Source organism: Phyllopteryx taeniolatus, chromosome 15, assembly GCF_024500385.1.
Source record: "Phyllopteryx taeniolatus isolate TA_2022b chromosome 15, UOR_Ptae_1.2, whole genome shotgun sequence".
NCBI lineage: Eukaryota > Metazoa > Chordata > Actinopteri > Syngnathiformes > Syngnathidae > Phyllopteryx > Phyllopteryx taeniolatus.
This window is the reverse complement of record NC_084516.1, coordinates 10253321-10275195: the sequence shown is the minus strand read 5'-3', so window position 1 is coordinate 10275195 and position 21875 is coordinate 10253321. Positions and strand designations below refer to the sequence as shown.

The following is a 21875-nucleotide window of genomic DNA, read 5'->3' as shown; positions in this document are numbered from 1 at the left end:
CAGACAGATGGTTCTTTGTTATCCTCTTGATAACACTGTGTGTTAAATATAACAAGCCCCTGGTGTGAGTAATAAACGCTGCATAAAATCCCGCTACCGTCATGACAATAATCACGACAAGTGTAGCTTGTTGAGGTGTCACACTCGCTGTAGCTGTACAACACTATTAACATTTTATAGGTGGCAGTGTACAAAAATGCAAATACTAATACGCCAGCATGACTGGAAACAAGAAAAAACTAAACTATTATCATGATAATTGCACTAACAAGTAGGCAAGAGCAATAGACTTTGTGCACACACACTTGTAATTGACCCTCGATAAATATTTATGCATTGCAAACGGTATTTTCCATATATACACACACACAGACACACACGCACGCACACACACACACACACACTGGAGCTTGAAACCACCACAAGTGTCATTATGAGGCACAAAATTATGAGCACTGAAAAGACACTGTAACTTGTATGTCACTCACTCATGCATCATTCATCTTCATGAAATGATGTACCATCACATAAAATGCTCATCAGTTTGGTATTATTGCAGCATTCTGTAATTCATCATTGCCAGTAAGATTAACCCAACTGTCACACTCCAGCACAGACTCATTCATCACATATTTGCATGGAAATGTTACATGTGCCAGAGTCGCACATACCTGTACAGAATGCATGACTCATTCTTGGCTGTGTGCGTTTTCAGATGACAGGAGGATGAAATATAATAACCTAACCAACCTTAGTGTGGAGCTTATTGTACCATGTACAATACATACATCTTACGTTTAATTTCATCACATTTTCGATTTGTATTGCAAACTATCTTTTTGACCTTGACCTAAGGTTATCACTTTATTAGAAAACTTAAAAATAGAAAGAGCAGGACTTGTTCAGGTGTGTGTGTGCGTGTTTGTGTGTGTATAATATATATATATATATTCAGTGCCAGGCAAGTGATGGATTAAGCTGCCTCAAAGTCTGTCATTTTTGGCAGTGCGATGAAGTGGTGGGCCATAATTGATGCTAAACAGATATCATCTTGTACCCTCTAGTAAGGTAGCATCTGCCTAATGATCCCAGTGGTCATTTGATTTAAAATGTCCCATCAGGTTGTATCTACATTTTTGAATCTCTGTTGTCTTAATAAAGATAATTTAATGTTCAAATCTACTGTAAACAGAACCACACACTTGTATTCTTTTGGATTACTGTATTTAATCAAATAGTGACTATGGATGTTTATTTTATTTTATTGCAGATCAGAACCAGGCATTTATGTAAAGGAGGAGTCTATTTGAGAGGATATCACTATTTATGCTTGTGCTTTTGTAACGGTGGATCTGGAGAAGCTAATCACAGTTGATTTGTCCGCAAATGGTTGTTTTGGCGTTTTAAGCGGAATAGCATTTGCAACATGCAAAGTTGCGTGTATTCAAGTATGCACTTGCTACATGTATTGTATAAGACATGCTGATATCATATTTTTGTGGGTTGGATTGGCTAAAAAAATCAAGCCCTCTTTGTGTGCTACTTTGAGACTAAACTGAATGGGAGGAGAACAAAAGTGTAGTTAAAAAACGTACTGGCAGTTACGATGGAGAGAGGATTTGTGTTTCTTGTTCTTTGGTAAATGCACTGGCGAGACACTATCGACAGAGCTCATGCACCAATCTACTTTTATGATCTGCCATCAGCTTCAAAGCTGCGGTAGAGACGCTAACCGAATCAGGATGTAGTGTACCCAGTAACCATGTGAACCATACTAAACTGTACTACTCGGTAGAGCGTGTGATTCAATTACCGTATTTTCACGACCATAAGGCGCACTTAAAAGTCTTAAAATTTCTCCAAAATGGACAGGGCGCCTTATAATGCAGCGCGCCTCATGTGTGCACCGAGTTCCAAAATCTGTAAATGTTGTGTGACTTTGATGAGCGCGCCGCTTGACTGACTGGGAGCATTTCCTGCCGACACGCTGCTTATATAGAGAAAAAACGGACGTGGCTGAGGACAGCATGCGGACGTAAAGGGGGAAGGGTGCGTGTGACAGAGGACGCTAAAGGCACGCCCCCAGTAGGTATATAGCGGCAGTATGTGCATTGTGCAAAACAACATCGGTTTGGCTAAGGACCTACGAAGAGACACGCTTACGAAGCACAGTTTAAACTGCAAGCTTTCAGTTACACGGAGGAACATGGGAATCGAGCAGCCGTGAGAGAATTCAAGATCAACAAATCCATGGTTGGCAAGTGGAGGAAGCAGGAAAATGAGCTTCGCCAAGTCAAGAAGACGAATCTGAGTTTCCGCGGAAACAAGGCGGGGTGCCCTGAGTTGGAAGACCAACTCAAGCAATGGATTAATGAGCAAAGAACAGCCGGGAGAAGCGTCTCTACTGTCACCATTCGACTGAGGGCAATAACGCTTGCAGAAGAAATGAAAATCGAACATTTCCAAGGAGGTCTCTCTTGGTGCTTTCGTTTTATGAAACGGCGCCATCTATCCATCCGGGAAAGGACTACAGTGGCGCAGCAACTTCCGGCAGGAAAAGCTGGCCATTTTCCGCTCCTACTGCAGTAAAAAGATTGCCGACAAACGCATCCAGCTCAACCACATCACTAACATAGACGAGGTGCTGCTCACTTTCAACATCCACACTGTAGAGAAGAAGGGGACCACCACGGTAGTGATACGCACAGCGGGGCACAAGAAGTCGGCTTTTACTGTTGTGCTTGGTTGCCATGGTAATGGACTTGATTTTTAAGAGGAAGACGCTGCCTAAAGAAAAGTTTCCAGCCGAAGTCATCGTTAAGGCCAATCAAAAGGACTGGATGGAGGAGGGGAAAATGAGAGAGTGGCTGAGTGAGGTGTACGTAAAGAGATCCGATGGGTTTTTTTCAACCCGTCACCGTCCCTGTTGATCTGTGACTCCATGCGCGCCATCTCACAGGCGCTGTGAAAAACCAAGTGCAACTAAGACTGGGAGGCAACGCCGGGCGAGTTACGCCACCATATATGAATGGATTGTGGATGCTTGGGCTAAGGTATCTGCTTTGACCGTGGTCCGAGCTTTTGCGAAAGCCGGCATCATTGCTGAACAGCCCCCCGGCAACGAGACTGACTTTGACAATGACGAGAGGAAACCTGGCGTGTTTGATGAAGAACTTGCCAAGCTGTTCATTTCGGATACCGAAGATGAGGACTTTGATGGATTTGTGAATGAGGATTGATAAAAAATAACGTGAGTACATTGTTAAATACTTTAATAAAGTACAACCGAACTCCCGCTGCCTTTTTAAAAACATTGTTTTAGCGTGCATGCATGCTACCGTATGTTGTAAGCTAGCATATGTTTTACCATGCCTGCGCCCAATAATACGGTGCGCCTTATGTATGTGCTAAATACAGAAATAGACCCCGTAACTGAGACTGCACCTTTTAATACAGTGAGCCCTATGGTCGTGAAAATACGGTAGTTAAACTTTTTCCATGATAAATATTAATTTAAATCCAAGCAAACCGACAATGCTATTGATAGAGTATAAGTATTTTTTTACTTGTGATATCTCTCATAAAGTAGCCTTTCATTCCAAATCATTCAACTTCCAAATACCAGGGTATTTATTATTCAGAGGTATAAAACCATCATCATAACAATAATGGTCCTGAGAGGAGGCCAATGGCACTGAACGCCTACTACAACATTGTAGATACATTTAATTTAAATGTTGCTGTTGCTTCTACACCTACTATTGTTATTTTAAATATTCAACACATAATAAGAACACAAGTTTTGATCTATTAGTGCGTTCAGCTTACAGTGACTTAGAAAAACAAAATGTATAGAAATTTTTACCAAATTTGGTGTAAAGGAACAAGGAACAAGAGTTATATTTTAAATGATTAAATGATCTTAATAAGTACACTGCACATAAACAGGCTGATCCAGCATAAAATTAATATTGCAAGCTTTGAAGAATCATAAACTTTTTTTTCTTATTTAGTAATGTAGTGTATAAGCATGTTTTATTTGTATACATGGTATTTTATTTCACATGATGGATACTTCAATCGGTCTCTTGTTTACTCTCTGCAGAAGCAATAACCAAAGTGACGTACCGGGATGATTAAAGACTCATGACTGTTTGGCAAGCAATATTTGTCAGTCAATTGTGTGGGTACTTACTGCCGATGCGGAGGTTGATGGTGTCACGTCTCTCTCCATTTGGGTTCTGAAAGCAGCTGTAGAGTCCATTGTGGCCCAGGTCCACTTGTGTTAGTATCAGTCTGGGGCCTTCAAGACGGTGCTGGGCCTTCACGTCCGTCCCGTTCACCTTCCATGACACCGACGCATCATTGGCCAAGGAGCCACACTGCATGGTGACATCACTGCCCATTCGCTCATACTGGTTCCTGGCAACTTGAGACACATAGAAGCACATATTAATTTTCTGTAATAATTATAACCAGATTTACTGTACATGACCGTGAAGAAATGGAACTATCACATTTGGGCTCATTAGTTTGCTAACATTAATAAGGACATTACACCGACAGTAAGAAGATGGAAGAACATGAGTTAGTGCCCCCTTGCAACATTAACAGCTTTGATTCTTCTGGAAACACTTTCGACAAGATTTGGGAGTGTGTGTGTCTGTGTGCGTGTGTGTGTGTGTGTGTGGAAATTTGTTACATGATTTGTGAGTCTCGCTTTGTCCACTTGGGCAGTCTGGCTAGAACTGTTGCCAGAAAGTTGAAAGAATAAAATTGTCCGAAATATTATGATATGCATGGAAAAAAATGAAAAGGGAACTTGGGGGTGGAGGAGCTAAAAATTGGGGTGAATTTACATAATTTGTAAGAGGGATTATTTCATCACTGTTATGTTATTGTTTTAAATTATATTTCAGACACGGCTCAGGACAAAGGACACAATAATTATGCAGTTGCTCCTGATCATAAATCCTACAAATAGAATTAAATGCCCTTCACATATTATTTGTTTCTTTTTCTTTCAGTAAACCAGATTAACCTTGATACTATCAATATTTATTTTTTTATGATACAAATTTTGAATCCTGAAGATAAACATGTATATAAATATCTTATTTGTCTGTATATTATCATCATGCCTCCATCAATAGTTTTAAGTGATGGTGTAGGGAACATGGCCTACAGGATTAAGAGATACATGTGAACCTAATGGGAGTTTTAGTTACGACAATGCACTTTGGGGGCCCCGCTTTGTTGATAAGTCCCATGGGATCCCGCAGGACCACACAAAGTGAAGACGACAGATTAACATTTGAATACTAAGGATCAACAGCTCAACAAAATGCAACAATGAAATATTGATCCCTGTCTTTTCAGAAGTTCTTGTCAAGACATAAAAGAGAAGACAAGTGGGATCAAATGTTGTCAAGATTTTTCATAGTTCCTCCCTTCTCTCTGCGTCCTCTGACATGTCTCTTAACGCAGTAGATACAGATGTCAGCCACTGTTTAATGTATATTTCATGTCCAATAACACATCCATTTATATTTCATGGGAAAAATCGCTGTGACCATTGACATTAACGAGACATGATTTGTTGTCTCTTTTCCGTTTTCCGCTTCCCCTCTGAGCTGTGCATCAACCCCTTTGACCTCTCCATCCCTTGAATCCTGCCCTCTGATTCACTCCTTTTTCCCATTATCAGCCCTTCTTCACCCGCCCATCACAGCCATCTTTCCCAATTTGTTTGAGTCACAGTCAAAATAGTGTGTGCGTATGAATATGACCGGTAAGACTTCCCAATTTGGTTTGATCTCTCGCTCTCTGTCAAAGGGGAAAATATGTGGCTTTATTTACATAAAAACGTATTTGCATTTCCATAAAAGCAGCCTGACTTTGATGTTTAGCTTTGATGCAGATGCTGGTGTCCTTGTTAGCGTAGAAAGAACAGGAGCAAAAATCTTCTTTAGTACAGTGTAGTTGCTTTGATACCTAACTTGAAAATGACAGCTAAATGGATGGATAGCTAGATTGACAGACAGATGCAGTAGGTTATTAAGTGTATGTTCCCCCTAATATATGGACCTGTAATGCCATGTAAGCCTTTTTGGTCATTGTACTGGAAGTAAGGAGGGAAGGGGAGCAAACCGTTACCTAAAGAGAGAGTCGAAACTTTTTTTTCTTCCCTGTAACCACTGCATATTTTTTAGCTTCTTTTGGAACAGGCTGCATACGTAACCTATACATGGAAATAAATAAGAGTGGTGCCTTGAGTTATGAGTTTAATTCATTCCGTGACCGTACTTGTAGCGCAAAACACAGAAATCTCAAATCATCTTTCTCCATTGAAATGACAGGAGATACTATTAATTCGTTCCAGCCTGAAAAATTCAAGCGTTTAAAGTTTTTAATTCATCTCTACATAATAATGTACTTTATAAAGACATACATTAATAACATAATTAAATAGAATGTAAATAATTTAAGCTTCAATTCAATGGACATTATGTTGCTCCTTCTGGTGTGTGCGCCCTTACTACCTGGGGGCAATATAGTACAGACACACATATACATGGAGAGGGTCAGTCCTCAGTAAGCCACAGTCATAGTAGTTGTTCTTCGCAGAGGATAGAGAATATAAGTCTGTGAATGGGGTATTGTTATACTGTCAGTCTACATTTGTTGCTCCATATTTGTGTTCAAATATCCGATGGTGAAGGTTTCTAACACTGTGATAGCAAGGCTATTTCTCAGCCTGTCTATGGCATTTTGTATTGTTAGCATTACGTTAAAAACACTAAGGCAAAGTTATGTGGTTGTTTTAAATAGATAATTTGTAATTCTCTTTGTTTTATGTTTAGTTTGAGAGTAAACTTCAACTGGTAGTAGTATTAAATCACTTTCTTCCAAACTGCTGCTTGTTGCGAATTCAGTTGAGTCAACTGCCACCGTACAGAACTCGTTTCTCCAATTTTTGCTGAAAAGTAAAAGCTAAAAAAAACTAACAAAAACAAAAAAAAGCCGAAAACCTGCTTGTATTTAAAAAAAAACTCATAAGTGGGGTCACTTGTATCACAAAGGCACCACTTTTATAAGGTATTCGCTGGTCCACAATCAATACTACAATATTGTACGTTTTGGGAGAGATTAAGTGCTTCAGGTATTTAATGAAATACAAATATAGAATTATGTTGTCAGTGTTCTAAATTATGGTTCTAGTCTTGATATTATTTACATGGGGGGGGGGGGGGGGGGGGGCGTAATGGTCACATAAATGCTTAACCTCCTAACCTCCAGTAGTGAGGTTCAGACAGGTGTGCCGTGAGAAATTGCGCACACTATGGTGTGTCGTGATCATTTGCCGTTATCTTGGCTTCTCGTCTTTGTTTCTTGCCACTGTAAGTTCTCACTGCCTTGGGGTGCCTCTGTTCTTTTTATCTTTTTCTCACTGTGTCTTTCTTTTTGCTTGCCTTCACTCTCCCTTCTCCATCATTCTCTCCTCCTCACCTTGAAACAAACTCACTCCCCTCTGTATTCTCCTGAAATGTCTGAATTCGTCACCTATTCATCTAAAATATTCTATCAAATAATACAAAACTCAACATAGAGTAAGAGATGCACTGATGAATAAACTCACTCACGCATATGCACCGACTTCTACACTGTGCAGCATAATGCCCTCATCACCATATGGGCAAGGTGGCCTAATAACCATAATGGCATTCAGCTCAAGTGCTATTGATCTTTTTGTAATAGACAGGGCATTGTTAGTAGCATTAGAACAATGTTATGAGCTATCAAGTGCGAATGAAAATCATTAATGTCCTTCACAAAGTTCAAAGTCTTCTAGACACAAACCAGAGTCGATAACACATCCTCTTTGGGGAATGTAATAAACTATAAAGAACCACAAAATGCTGTATTTTTACTCACTGTTGTGAAGTGTAATTTTTAACTGCCAACACTGGAAATACCAAAAAATTATCATCGATATATTGTCCATAAATCAGTTTTTTTTTTCCGATAACGCATATCTCTGCAGCCAATCCCAGATGACTTTGGGTGAAGGACAGGGTACGCCCTGGAATAGTCGCCAGCCCACAACCAATTACATTTCCATTAGTACCTATGGACAATTTCAGGTTTTCAGTAACGCTGACATGCATGTTTTTGATATGTGCGGAAGAATCCGGTGTACCGGAAGAAAATCCATTAAAGCACAGGACAAATATACAAATTCCACACAGGAAGGCCAGATAGGAGATTAGAACCTAGAACATTAGAACTGTGACACAAACGTCCAAACCATTAGTACACCATGCTGCTGGCATACAGTGTATTGGGGGAAATTTTGTGAATTCATGAAATATTTAGTGAAATAATTCAAATGAATTGAAGCAATTTCTTTCAGGTTACTGTATATTGTTCATTGATGGCAATATATAGTAATGAAAATACCAAATACCAAAAAAAAGAAGATCCACTGTCCAAAAGCACTGTTGCCATATACTGTATTAGAAACACAGTATCTAATAATGGTTTAACGCTTTCATAAATATCAAATACTGATTATTATGGATGAATTCTACAGATTCACCCCAGGGTGTTAGTGGGCACTTAATTTTTCACCCACACTCTGTTCATTGTAGTTTATATGCAGCATATCCACTCATGTCTTCCCAGAGTGCAGCATTACCATGTTGTAAGGTCAATGGTGCTCAGACCTGCCGCACATTACATCTACCCAGAGGTTACTTAAAGAACACACATACACAAAATCACACACACACACAGGACCATTTGCTGCTTATTCATTCACATAAGTGATGATGGACTTTGTTACACGTGATACTAGGCATGGCATTTTAACTAAGTAGTCCTCAATTTGTACATTGGCTTCACATGAAACTACGAGTATGTACAAAAAGTCCACCATTATAATATCATTCTCGCTAATACTGTCAACAACCTAAGTGTGAACGTAAGGACAAAAAAAATAAATAATAAAATCCAGTCAAGAAAAACCCTACTACAGTATGGTGCACCATTGTACTAGTAACGCAACGTCAACGAATTAGATTTTGTTTTGTTTGTATTTTGTTGACAGACACCACAATGTTTCTGATATGCTATAGTTATTACTAACACAAGAAGTTGCGCTGATGATAAACATTGCCTGCTGAAATGGCTCGTTTAAACATGTAGTGGAGGTGCGACTGGTGAAATGACTTGGACATGGACGATGAAGTCAATTTAAAGACTAGACAACAAGAATCAAATGTTTTAAAATTTAGCTTTACATATTGTATGTGCACAAATGCTTATAGGTGGAGCAATTGTGTACACAGACAGCCACACCAATAGGAACAACTGCAAAATCTAATGCATTCTCATTAGATCACTATCAAACATACATTATTCAGCAACATGTTTAGTATTGTGGGTACAGTTTGATGCAGTTCAGAACAGTTTCCAAAGTTTTGGTTACTTTTTGGCTACATGATTATTGTCTTTGGTAGGGCAATATTTTTTGATAAAGCTCTTGTACACATGCCATAATTGTACCTCACAAGGTTAGGTGGGTCTGTTTCAGAATGAGAGACATTTCTAAACATTAAATGACAGAACAAAATTGCAATTAGATCTTTAAAAAAAAGGGCATCTCTGTCAAGTTGTCCATTTTTGAAAGTCCAGCAGGCTGCTAAGCCTGTCAATCAGCCTGCAAAACTAAACTGTAATTGCAAGTGAGATGACAAATAAGTGGACACAAATGCTACTGTCCAGCTCAATGTGGTGAGAAAGATGAACAAAATATATGAAATGTTCATTCACCCATCCTTTCATTTTCTGTACTGCTTATCCTCACTAGGGTCGCGGGCGTGCTGGAGACTATCCCAGCTATTTTTGGGCGAGACTCGGGGTACACCCTGAACTGATCATCAGCCAATCGCAGGGCACATATAAACAAACAACCATTCACACTCACATTCACACCTACGGGCAATTTAGTGTCTTCAATCAACCTACCACGCATGTTTTGGGGATGTGGGGGGAAACCGGAGTGCCCGGAGAAAACCCACGCAGGCACGGGGGAGAACATGCAAACTCCACATAGGCGAGGCCGGGATTTGAACCCCGGTCCTCAGAACTGTGAGACAGATGTGCTAACCAGTCTTTCACCATGACGTCATGAAAGGTTCATTTTATTCTAAAATGATGGGAAATTTTTTTTCTATAAAGGGTTTAATGGAAGTAGATTTTCCAGGCACCCAGAAACATACACATACAGTAGCTTGCAAATCAATATTCACAGTGTCACACGGTTTTTGTATCTATCAGCCACATAACCCAAACACTCCCTTCACTAGATTATGTCAGTGATTTATTTTCATTATGGAGCACCAACTGTGCGAGAAAAATCTCAGGGCCGCACATGTGCAAGTGTGTGACTCGCGCTATCATTCTGCATCTGTGACTTCACTTGTTTGTGCACAAATGTTTGTTATCAGTGAGAATCTCAAGAAGAAATCATCGATAAATTATGGCGTGAAATTAAATGGAAGTTTGGCATTCTAATTTACCATCTGAAGAGTTATATACCATTGTGCTGTGCCAAACATTGAATGTGTGTGTTTCAGTTTGACGGTGAATGTATGTGTGTGTTCAGTATGTGACAGTCTGTAGCGCTACTTGTAGATTCATTGGCATGCATGTATCAAACGGTGTGGGACCGTGTCGCTTTCCAACTGTGTCGTAACTCACAGGAACAGTTATCAGTGAATCACATTTGTATGCCTAAGGGGAGTCTCGCCTTTTAAAAGTTCAACAGTAAAATATTGGATAGGCTGACATACTGAAATGCAGCCTGCTGGAATTATCAATTTTGGTTTAGAGGATTTTTCACTCAGTGGTTACACATGCCCAGCCACAGACACACATGTGCTCATCTTTTATCAGAATAGACAGAAACATTTTCTGTATGAGTTCATCTGTTCATCTTTTACAGAATATATAATATATATAATTTCAAAATAATATAATTTGCACCTGAAAACACAACAAAACTGACCATTCTTCATGTTATCGATAAAAAGAAAACTGACAAAATGTGTAGATGGTTTTCAAAATGTGGAGATACATGGTTGTCATTGAACATTAATTTTGATTGGTAGGTGATCCTCATGATTGATTCATAGTCACCCTTCTAATTAGGTTTAAATATACCTAAAGCCTTACTGTCTCTCATTGGGACCACCTCCATTGTACACATCTAAAACATTTTTTCTAGATACCCTAATCCATTTTAATAAGGGCAGCACACTAGTTCATCGTATTTTATAGAACAAGTTCAGTTGAATCAAACAGATATCACAACTTACAATAAATAAATACTAATAAATAAATAAATAATAAAGAAATAAATAAATAGATGAAACTGCCCTGAGGTGTTAGTAGTCCATCTGGTATGGCATCAAACCAACTTGGATTTCCTTGCTATCCCAGGATGCCCTGGTTGTGTTATTAATCTGTTCTAGCCAGCTAGCATGTTCTACAGAATTTACTTTTTGTTTTCTTGAATTCAAGAATCCATTCCTGCTGCCCCTTTGGTATTTAGTACAAGCTAGCGTCATGGTGATTTCCAATCAAAACTTGTACTGTATCTCTCGTGAGCTTGTATTTTTGTTTCTTTTTTAGCACAAAATGTTATTGGTGTGATTAATTGAAAATTCTGAATAGACATTTCATTATGGACTGTGCATGTCTGATTTAATTTATTTTAGACAGTTGCCTACTGCCACTGGAAATGTGATCTAAAATGTGCAAAACAACTTCATAAATAGGGTTTGCCTATTAATAATAGATCATTCTTGTTGTCAGCTTAAACAAAAAATATTGGTTTCATTTTATACTAGTTTTTGGACAACTATTAAAATGTGTTTATTGTCAAATATAAAGTAAAATAAGAGTGTCTTCTACAGATAATACCAGACAAGCACACTCAGTTTTTGTGATTACATGTGAGAGAATGGGTATGTAGGGCCCCCAAAGCAATTTGGATGGAGAGCGTGCATGTAGAGCAGCAGCTATATCGGGGTATGGAGAAAACAATTAACAGATGTTTCCAATTATACAAATTGATGGGAAAATCCAGGCATGCTATCTCTAGAATAAAAAAATAAAAAAAGATGGGAAATTTCTGATACAGGAATGTGAGATGTGCAGGTGTTATTGAAAAGGTTGGAATTAAATCTGACTGGCCAGCTTTACTTTTGAGAGCCTGCACTGGTTGACTGAATGGACGGACAGACGGACACCTAGCTAGATAGATAGATAGATAGATACTTTATACTGTATGTTATAAATACAATAGATATAATATTGTTGTAATTAAATTTATTTTATAAAACATTAAATTATATTATAATAAAAAGACAATATATGAATATAATAAAATATATTATTATAATGTAATATACTTTAGATATTTATATTATACATTAATATAAAAAAAATTATGATTACAATTATTGTATTTAAAATAATTATATTATTAATATACAGTACATATATTGTAATATTATTATGCAATATATAAATTAATTTTTATTAAAACATCATTACATTCATGTATTTATAAAAAATGAATCGAACCATGGGTCTGATATCGCGATACGAATCAAATCTTAACTCACGTTTTCCATTCATCAAAATGCGAGTCACACCGAAAAGTTGTAACTTGTACATTATCATACTGCCGCAAACATCTTTTGCTGCCTCAGTCAGCATGTGGAAGACATTGCAGTTCTATAAAAGTACAACACAGCAAAATGCTAAATCCTTCCTGATGATTTGCAAGATGGGGGCCCGATTAACTGCTGTATGACATAATAAGTAGCAGCAATAAACTTTTGTTGGCAGTCTGTAGCCGCACACACATTAATGCACTGGTATAGCTATAGAATAGATTTTAAGTTTGATAGAATTTGCTGGTACACTCAGGCAAGGCAGGCATAAAAATACAAACACACATGAATGGGATTATGCATGGAAATATGCACTTCCACACCCACCCTCTTGTTCCCTCACACATTACACTTCCTCTGCAAACATCTTGGAATTAAGTTATCACTTTATCCTCCTGTCTCTTTTTCTCCTGCGAGAGATTAAGAGTCACTCTCGCTCAGCATTTGCCGCTCCTTTCATGTGAGTACTGAGGCAGCTGCAGCTGTGAAAGTGTTTGTATGTGCACATGAGTCAGGGCATCAGTGCTCATATAAATCCACTTCCTGTTTCCTGCCATCTTATCTTGGGCCCCAATGCATTTGCACTGTCAGGTGTGTGTGTGTGGCTGTGGTGTGTGGTGTGTATGTGTGTGTGTGTGTGTGTGTGTGTTTGAATAGGTCATATTATGCCCATCATCTAGGAGGCTTGCAGCAATAACCGGAGTTGACAAGAAGATTCACAAGCAACAAAGTTAATTGAGCCTTGACTTTTTAGAGGCTCCCTGGGAGAAACATGGAGGCAAGGAAAAGAATGGAGAGAGTGTTAGATGGATTGGAAAGATGAAGTCGTTGTTGCAGAAAGAGGTGGAGCAGCACAGAAGGGAGGATGTTGTGAGTGAGCAGTTAATATTTTACAAGCCTGGATTAGAGAGGTCATGAAACGAGGAGTGCAGGAAGGATTCTTGAGAATTAACTCGGAAGTATGTGGAAGCAAAAACACACACACACTGAGCAGGACAGCTGGGTAACACTGTCGTTTTCCTTTACAATAGGGAATACGGAATCTGACTTCTTATGTAAAGACTTCAAATGTTTCGGATAAATATGAATGGTTAACTGGCTTGACATTTGGTAAAGTGTTATGATGTGCATTTGATTGGGGACACCAGGAAAACAGAATGGGTTTCAATGCAAGAGTTGTATTATTCCACCTAGAAACAGATAATTCCAGATGTATACTGTCAGAGATTATACTTCATTTCTGTCACTGTAGATATAGAAGTGAATTGTATCATACTGTGAGATTTTTTTTAAACCTGTTGCTAAATATTGAAGTTACATAGTCATAAAACAGGCGGCACGGTGGCCGACTGGTTAGAGCGTCAGCCTCACAGGTCTGAGGTGCGGGGTTCAATCCCCGTCCCCGCCTGTGTGGAGTTTGCATGTTCTCCCCGTGCCTGCGTGGGTTTTCTCCGGGCACTCCGGTTTCCTCCCACATCCCAAAAACATGCATTAATTGGAGACTCTAAATTGCCCGTAGGCATGACTGTGAGTGCGAATGGTTGTTTGTTTCTATGTGCCCTGCGATTGGCTGGCAACCAGTTCAGGGTGTACCCCGCCCCCTGCCCGATGACAGCTGGGATAGGCTCCAGCACGCCCGCGACCCTAGTGAGGAGAAGCGGCTCAGAAAATGGATGGATGGATAGTCATAAAACAATCAGAAACATTATGAAATATGGATGAGCACACCTGACGCAATATTTATATTAAGACAATTGTATCCCTGACATTTCTTTATGCTTCTAACTGCAGTGTTATGATATACTTTACATATAAACAGCTCAGTAAAATGCAGTTGCTTTTTTTTTTTTTTGCTAGTGCAAATCTGAAACCATACCCTTGTCTTCTTTTTCATTCATCATTTAGCAACATGCTGTTTCCATTTGTTCTGAAATGTTCTCAAGTCAGATGTGAGGTTTAGTGTGGCAATCCATCACCTGCATCTCGTTTGAGTTTTTTTGTAATCTTTTTGTCAGATCAGCATTCTGTGAGGATATTTCTTGTGTAACAGGAGTTTTGTTGTTACCAAACCAGTCGTGAGTCTGACACAGCTTTACTGTGTTTTTGTTGCTCTTTGTTAAATTATATAGGGTATGTTGATATGCCAATATGATCTTTATAATTAGTAGTTTTTGACTCCCTGTTGGCCAGACTGCATTTGAATAATAATCCCCTCGTAAACCCGAAGAAACCTCCCTGGCAGTCCTCATCTTATTGGTTAATAATGTGGTTAGCATTACCCTAACCCTTCCCCGAGCAGCAGAATGAAGGTCAGTGCTAATACCAGCCAGCTCATTTATTACATAGATTGGGGGGGACACAGGCATCGGAGGAACAGTGATAGAAAATATCTCCTATCTTCTGATTGAAAATGGGAAGATTATATGGAAGCTTAGAAGTGGTGTAAATGGTGCAGAAAGCAACCATGAAGGAAGTTAACAAGGTGATAAGGAATAACATTGTGCGATAAGAAACACAACTGGAGCTGGGAGTGGAGGAATTTCAAAAGGTGTAGATGAGAAGAGAAACTGAAGCAACGAGCGACTTAATTAATGGACAATATGACAATACAGCTTTCATCAAGGATACACTGTGGGAATACAACATGACCTTGGCATAGGAACTTTAAGTGTCAGGAAAATTGGCTAAACTCCTGACAGGATCTTAATGTGTCTCAACCTTAGTAAAACGTTATCAGGGTCCCAATTACAGAAAAGGCTAATGCAAAAAAGTTGCACCCCCGCCACTGTTTGAGTTTTTTCATTGAATTTTTCAGTGTTTGGACATGAATGGTAGTGCAATCGTTTGTAAAAACTTCCCTTTGAGATTTCTTTTTTTTTCTTTTAATTTGCCCATATTGCCGTATAAACGAGCCAAAACAATTTTACAGCTGATAAGCGTTAAAGGAAATTAAGTGATCTTCCCCAATCCCTGATTGATTATCTGATTAAAAGGCATGTCCATATATAGCCACTAAAATCTCGTTTTAAAGCATTTTATTTCATAACAACACACGGCAATTGACTTAATTGGACATATTTAAGACTAGAAATGAAAACCTACAGTATAATTTCAGTCATTTCTGTATCTAGTATGCTTAGATTTAATATTTTCCACTGTTTAAATGGACACACTCAAGAACATAGTCCCCCATGCAAGGGGATTTATTTATTATGATTGTATTCCTTTATAACAATGAGCCGATCAATTCAGATTTATCAAGATAAAGCAAAACGGGATATTTACATGAAGCCCACATTATCATTTTACATTGTTATCAGCATCCTTGAATATTTTAATAGATTTTTCAACAATATGTGTTTGACATGGATACATCAGACTCGGTTGAGTGAAAATGGAATTAAATCATCTTTTTAAAATCTTACGTTCATTATTAAAGTTTTTTGGCACAGATTTTTAGTTTTTTTTTAACAAAATGACAACATTCTGCTTTCCTCTTCAGTCAGTGCGCTCTAAAACTAAAGTATGTGTATTCAAGGACGGTTCTGTGGCGATGGAGAAACAGTATGTTTCACACAAAGCTATCGCTGCAGCAGCCAAGCCAAAGCCCACAGCTACGTATCCCACACAACTTCCAGCATAATTTCCAGTCTTGTTTGAATCAGCAATCAAAGGGCCACCATTCCAAATGGGACTAGAGGCTATTTCCCTGTCGCCGCTGAGGCTTAGTGAAATTCAACAATGAGTTTTTTATTTTTTTCCATGCTTGTCTGCCTACTGTGTTTGCAGTGTGACTGTTTCGAAAACAGTCGCAAGGGTATCAAGGGACCTGCACATGAGTAGCTTAAGAGCGGCAATCAATCATGTGTGACTGTTGAAATGTAACACAGCTACGGCAGCAATATATACAATGCATGCACACACCTGTGCTTGTACCACACAGACACCCTGAAATATAATAAATTGCCCACCATGTTGCAGCTGTATGACACAGGCATCCAGAAAATAGATCGCTGGATGGATGTTTGCATTTTGACCCTGAAACGGGATATTTATTTAAATTTTTTTTTTTATTCTGAACAAATTGGAGCTCAACCATCATTTGGGAAAAAAACATTGTGTCCCACTGGTTACATTGTAAATATCCATTCATGCTTATTTTATTTAAACAAAAATGTTTCTGAAGCCGATCACAGCTGACTTCGGGTGAAAAGCAGATTAAACCCTGTACGGGTCGCTAGTATATCACATGGGCCATGTAGAGACAGATAACCAATCACACACAAGATCACAGTCAGTGAGTGGGAATTGAAACCGCACATTCTGTACTGAAGTCAGGGGGGTAAACTGTTACACCATCACTGACCTCAGTGTAAATAATGAAACAATTTTTGCTCGTTTTATACATTCTCCAACATACTGTACGTACAGCCAACTATACCGGATACATTTCGTTTTCTGATGACAGTCGCCAATAAAAAGCAGCGAAATAAAGACAGCACATGATTTTCTGGTATATTCATTCAAATGCACACAGATACCAGGTTGTCATGCATTCACAGATATGAGAGTATGCTTATTTGTTGGCTCACTGATAAAGACATACTGTTCCACTGTCAGCTATCTCGCATCTAGCTATTATGACATGCAGGTATGTTTGTTGTTCATTTTACACACCGCATTACAGATCCAAATAGCATAATCTCTGTCTTTGTTTATGCATGGGTGTTAAAAATGTGTTTTTGTCTACACGGTGTGTGTCCTTGTACATGTCCACATGAGTGTGCACTTGTTGGTTGGCTCAGTGTGTGTAATATCCGTGTTTTTGATGAAGTGCATGTAATCATATTCATGTTTGTGCATCTGTGTCTGTTTCAACGCATGCCAATATAACTTTGCCCACATGTGTAGACAGAGCCTTTTCCTTGGCTTGTTGACATTCCTGTAGCTTGAGCTCCCTGATCCAAACTTCTCTCATTCAAAACAAACCTTTTCTCTCATCCACATATACACTCGCCTTTATTCTGAATTGTATCAGCCACCTTCTTATAGAAAACATCGGAAAGGCATGAGCGTGCACGTCCAACCTGTCCCCCATCAGCACACTTCTTGTTGAGTTCTTTCATGAATTTAGTCTGAACAGAACATGTACTGTTTTGCACCGTATATTGATAATGAGGCAGGTTGCATGATGTTCTTCCTTGCTCACTGCATACCAAAGCTCTGCCACGGCCCGCTGCCTCTGATGACAGCCTACGAGACACAATTGTATGGCTTACGTGCAAAGCACGCTGCGAATTAACTTTAAAGTAAAGACCTTTGTGTCATTACAAGACATTCCTAGCCTCATGCAGTGACAATTGCTATGTAACTACTGTATGTGACCAAGACAAATGTGTTTTGACAGGAGCTACAACCTTACTGAATATTTTCAACCATGAAGCTAATCAGACCCAGTGCCATCCTTGCATTAAGGAATGACATTGTTCTTTCTAAGATCCAATTTGGACTTACAGAGCAGTGATATAATCAGATAACTAATGTATAATAATATTGTCACACTATACTTATAGTCAGGTTTTGGTCATTGTTTCCTCGCAGCTCTCTGTCCAAGGGAATGTTACAATCAGCCCCTAGTTTGACATTTCCACAGCCAGAAATATGTCAAAGGGGCATTTATGAATTATCCCTACGAACTTTGCTTAGCAATAAGTAGCCATGAAAATGTGACCAGGAAAAAGAAGCTGACCAATTTTGCTGATCTAGATTGCTGCATCTACTATATCATTATTTTAAGATTGCATTTGTGAGATTTTTATGCCCTGTGATTGCGTGGCAACCACTCCAGAGCATATCCTGCCTGGCGCCCAAAGTCAGCTGTGATAAGCTCCAGCTTACTCGCGACCATAGTGAGGACACACGTTATAGAAAATGGATGGCTAGATAAATTGTGAGATTTTAAAATTTTCAGTTGTCAAGTCGTTAGGTATATTTCCAATAACACTGCAGGTGGAAGAGCAATTGGATTTGGAGACAGTACAACAGTGTACCTGTTACAGTTTAGCTTGAGTAATTAGTTGCACAATTTTTTCCTAAAAACATCACTTAACATACGTCATCTGTTAGCAACAAAAGCACAATATTAGTTACGGTTCACCATACTTTAGTTGCAATGTGGAATATTATATATTTTCTAACTTACAGGTACAGTATGTATGGGCCAACATTTATTTTCACAAATACAGTAAACAAAATGTTTCCAGTAGAAATGACATTACACAACTCTCTCCAGGTGACAGACGCAAAAGGGCCGATTGATTGATTCTTCCTCAAACTCCTCTTGTCACTTCATTTACAGTCTAGAAGTTGTTGCCAGCTCTCTCCCGGGTTCCCTCGGACATATTAAGCTTCAGTTCAGCTAATGCTGAATTCAAAAGGTGTCTACCCTTTCTTCTGCTTCAAAAAAGATTGAAACCCAATGAAAAATGTTTTTCTTTACGATGAATTCTTTCTGCTGTTTCCAGTAGTATTTAAATAGTGCCAATACTCAAAATACTAGAAAAGGTTATTTGCATTTTTCAGTTACTGTATTTCCTATAGTAAAAATAACCCAAATGAATATTTAGTTTAAACAGAGAAAAAAAAGAAAAAAGAAGACGACTTACGGTCGAAAAGTATACAGGTGTATGTGTTACTGGAATAAACAGACCATAAAATGTAGTATTACCAGTGAGAACAGGTGACCTTTACAAAATTCTTACTGCACAATTCAATATTTCTTTTAAACCATTTTCAGCTGCTCGGATCCCTGGGCATGTTCATTCATATATTCATAAGCCCTTGCAAACTGTATCTCATTTTTGATGGTGTGAATATGTGTTAACCCTGTTAATGACAGATAGAGTATATTCATACTGCCTGCGCCTGCTGAAGGATGAAGTAGTCATTATTTTCTTGATACATACTGTAACTGTTTTACTTACTTTACGTGGAGTGTGGTTTTGCTAAAGTCTGCTTTTGAGTCTAATTATTTTTCCTTCATGCAATTTCCAGGCACACTTTATTTTATGTATATATTTCTGAATATAAATGCAAATTCTAGAACCACATCCCAGTAATACATATAAATGTGAAAAAACTTTCTTTATATAAATTCCATCAACAATTAGCTGGATACTTTTTTTTTTTTTTTGCTGTATGCAAATATAGGTTAAAAAAAGATTTATTTTCTATCACGGCATTCTTGTAATGTATCTGTTACATAAAGTCTGTTCTCAGTGGTCAGTTGGCAGCGATAATGTGGTGAAAAAAACTATTATTCTATTAATAATTTACACTTGTTAGGTTATTTCTTCAAAATGTCAAGCTACGTTTTACTACTAGAAGCTTTGGGAAATTTTATATTATTGCGTTTTAGACAGGTGTAAGTCTGAGGGAAAAAGTATCTCGGAAATATGCCCCGGTGGACCTCATGACCTTCTCACAGAAATGAATATGACATGAAGGGGATCGAGAGAAACAAAGCAATTGTCAAAGCATTGCATCACTACCGCACCACATCATCCATTGGTAGCGTTTATATTCACACAGTATAAGTTCAGGCTTACTTTGAAAAACACACCCTGTCCTACAATACATAAGTACATCCTAAAATGTCACTTTAAAGTTTATTCTGACAAAAGAAGCCATAAAACTTGCATCAGACCTTCAAATTTGGGGTTCTGGTGTCCCGTAATATTTCAATATTAAAAAAAATATTAGTATATACAGTAACTGCAAATTGCTGTTTGGTCCTAAAAGTCTTGATGCACTCTAATGTATTTCGTATCTTCTATTTTATTTTCTCGCTTATTACTTGTATACTCTTGTTTTAGATGGACCTGCAATAAAGATGACTTAATGTGTGCTAGGAATTTTAAACAAAGTAAGAAAAAGTAACAATTTGCTCTTTATCTGAAACAAACTTCCAGCGACACACTTTCTGATGATATGAATGTCAGTTTAAATATGTATTTTGCCACTCAAAAAAAAAAGTATTTCATTCCATGCAAATAGAATAAAGCAGCACAAACAAATGGAATGGAAATGGGAAAAAAAACAAATGCATGGTTAGACACGGATCTGGAAAACCAGAAACATTGTAATATATATAGGCTGATTGACAAAAAGAGAACATCAAAAGGAAACAATTAAGATTGTCCCTCTTTGATATAGTGCACTGTCAACAAAAAGTATTTACCATACACTTTAAACTTGGCTTAGTAGGCGTTGTTGTTGCAGACCAAGGACAAGCCTTTGTTTGCCAGAGTGGTTGTAATCAATTCTTTAAATGACTTTCCCTGACCTCTTATTTTAACAGTAAGGTCAGTATCTACCTATAAAATGGAGTGGATTCCAGTTGCGAAGGGCCACAAATTATTAATATTTGTTGATTTATTTATTTTGGCTGAGGTGATGCATTTCAAATCCTTTTATAATGAAAATCAAATTCTGAAATTTAATTGAATGGAACAGAATCATGACTGTAGGATATGTGTGTGACCATGTCTTGAAGGGAACACCAAAAGAACTCCATCTTCTATAGACCACCTCTTCGTGCTTACATGCAACAATGTGGAATGATTGTGTGTGTGTATGCGTGTGTTTCACAAATACTGTCCACCAGAGAGCTGAAGCTCAAAGCCTATCCAAATTCCCGCACAGATAACCAAAGCTGCAGACTTCTTCTGTAGAAGATGAAGCTACAAAAATTAAACACTTGTATGTGGGGAGGATTTTCTCCCAAACCTAAAATAAAAATGGCTTTCAAATTTGATGCAAGTAGGCAGCTTGAATTTATGCTTACGCTATTATTGAGTGCAAAGATATTCATCGTAATACCTGGGAATTGTGTTTGTGATCCCTCTTATTACACGTTTGACACCCAAATCCAACCACCGTTATGGTGTTGCCCACGCATTAGTTTAGGATTAGATTCAACCTTTCAGATGAAACCAACCTACAGAACACCTGTTTAGTTGAACGAGGAGCAGACACAAACATTTGTAGGACACAAACATTTGCAAGATTAGAAAACCACATTCCAGCGTTGATAGAACAGCCCAACCTCAATTCATTATCGCATGTGTA

At 38.3% G+C, this 21875-nt stretch overlaps 1 protein-coding gene across 3 annotated transcripts in view; it reads right to left on the bottom strand.

The window, feature by feature from the left end:
* The window catches only part of cntfr (ciliary neurotrophic factor receptor), a 332427-nt gene that overhangs the window by 92639 nt on the left and 217913 nt on the right, over positions 1 to 21875 (bottom strand). For all 3 annotated transcript variants that reach the window (XM_061747260.1, XM_061747261.1, XM_061747259.1), the window contains exon 4: positions 4196 to 4429. In XM_061747260.1, coding sequence (XP_061603244.1) covers positions 4196 to 4429 — 234 coding nt within the window. The remainder of the gene's footprint in view (positions 1 to 4195; positions 4430 to 21875) is intronic.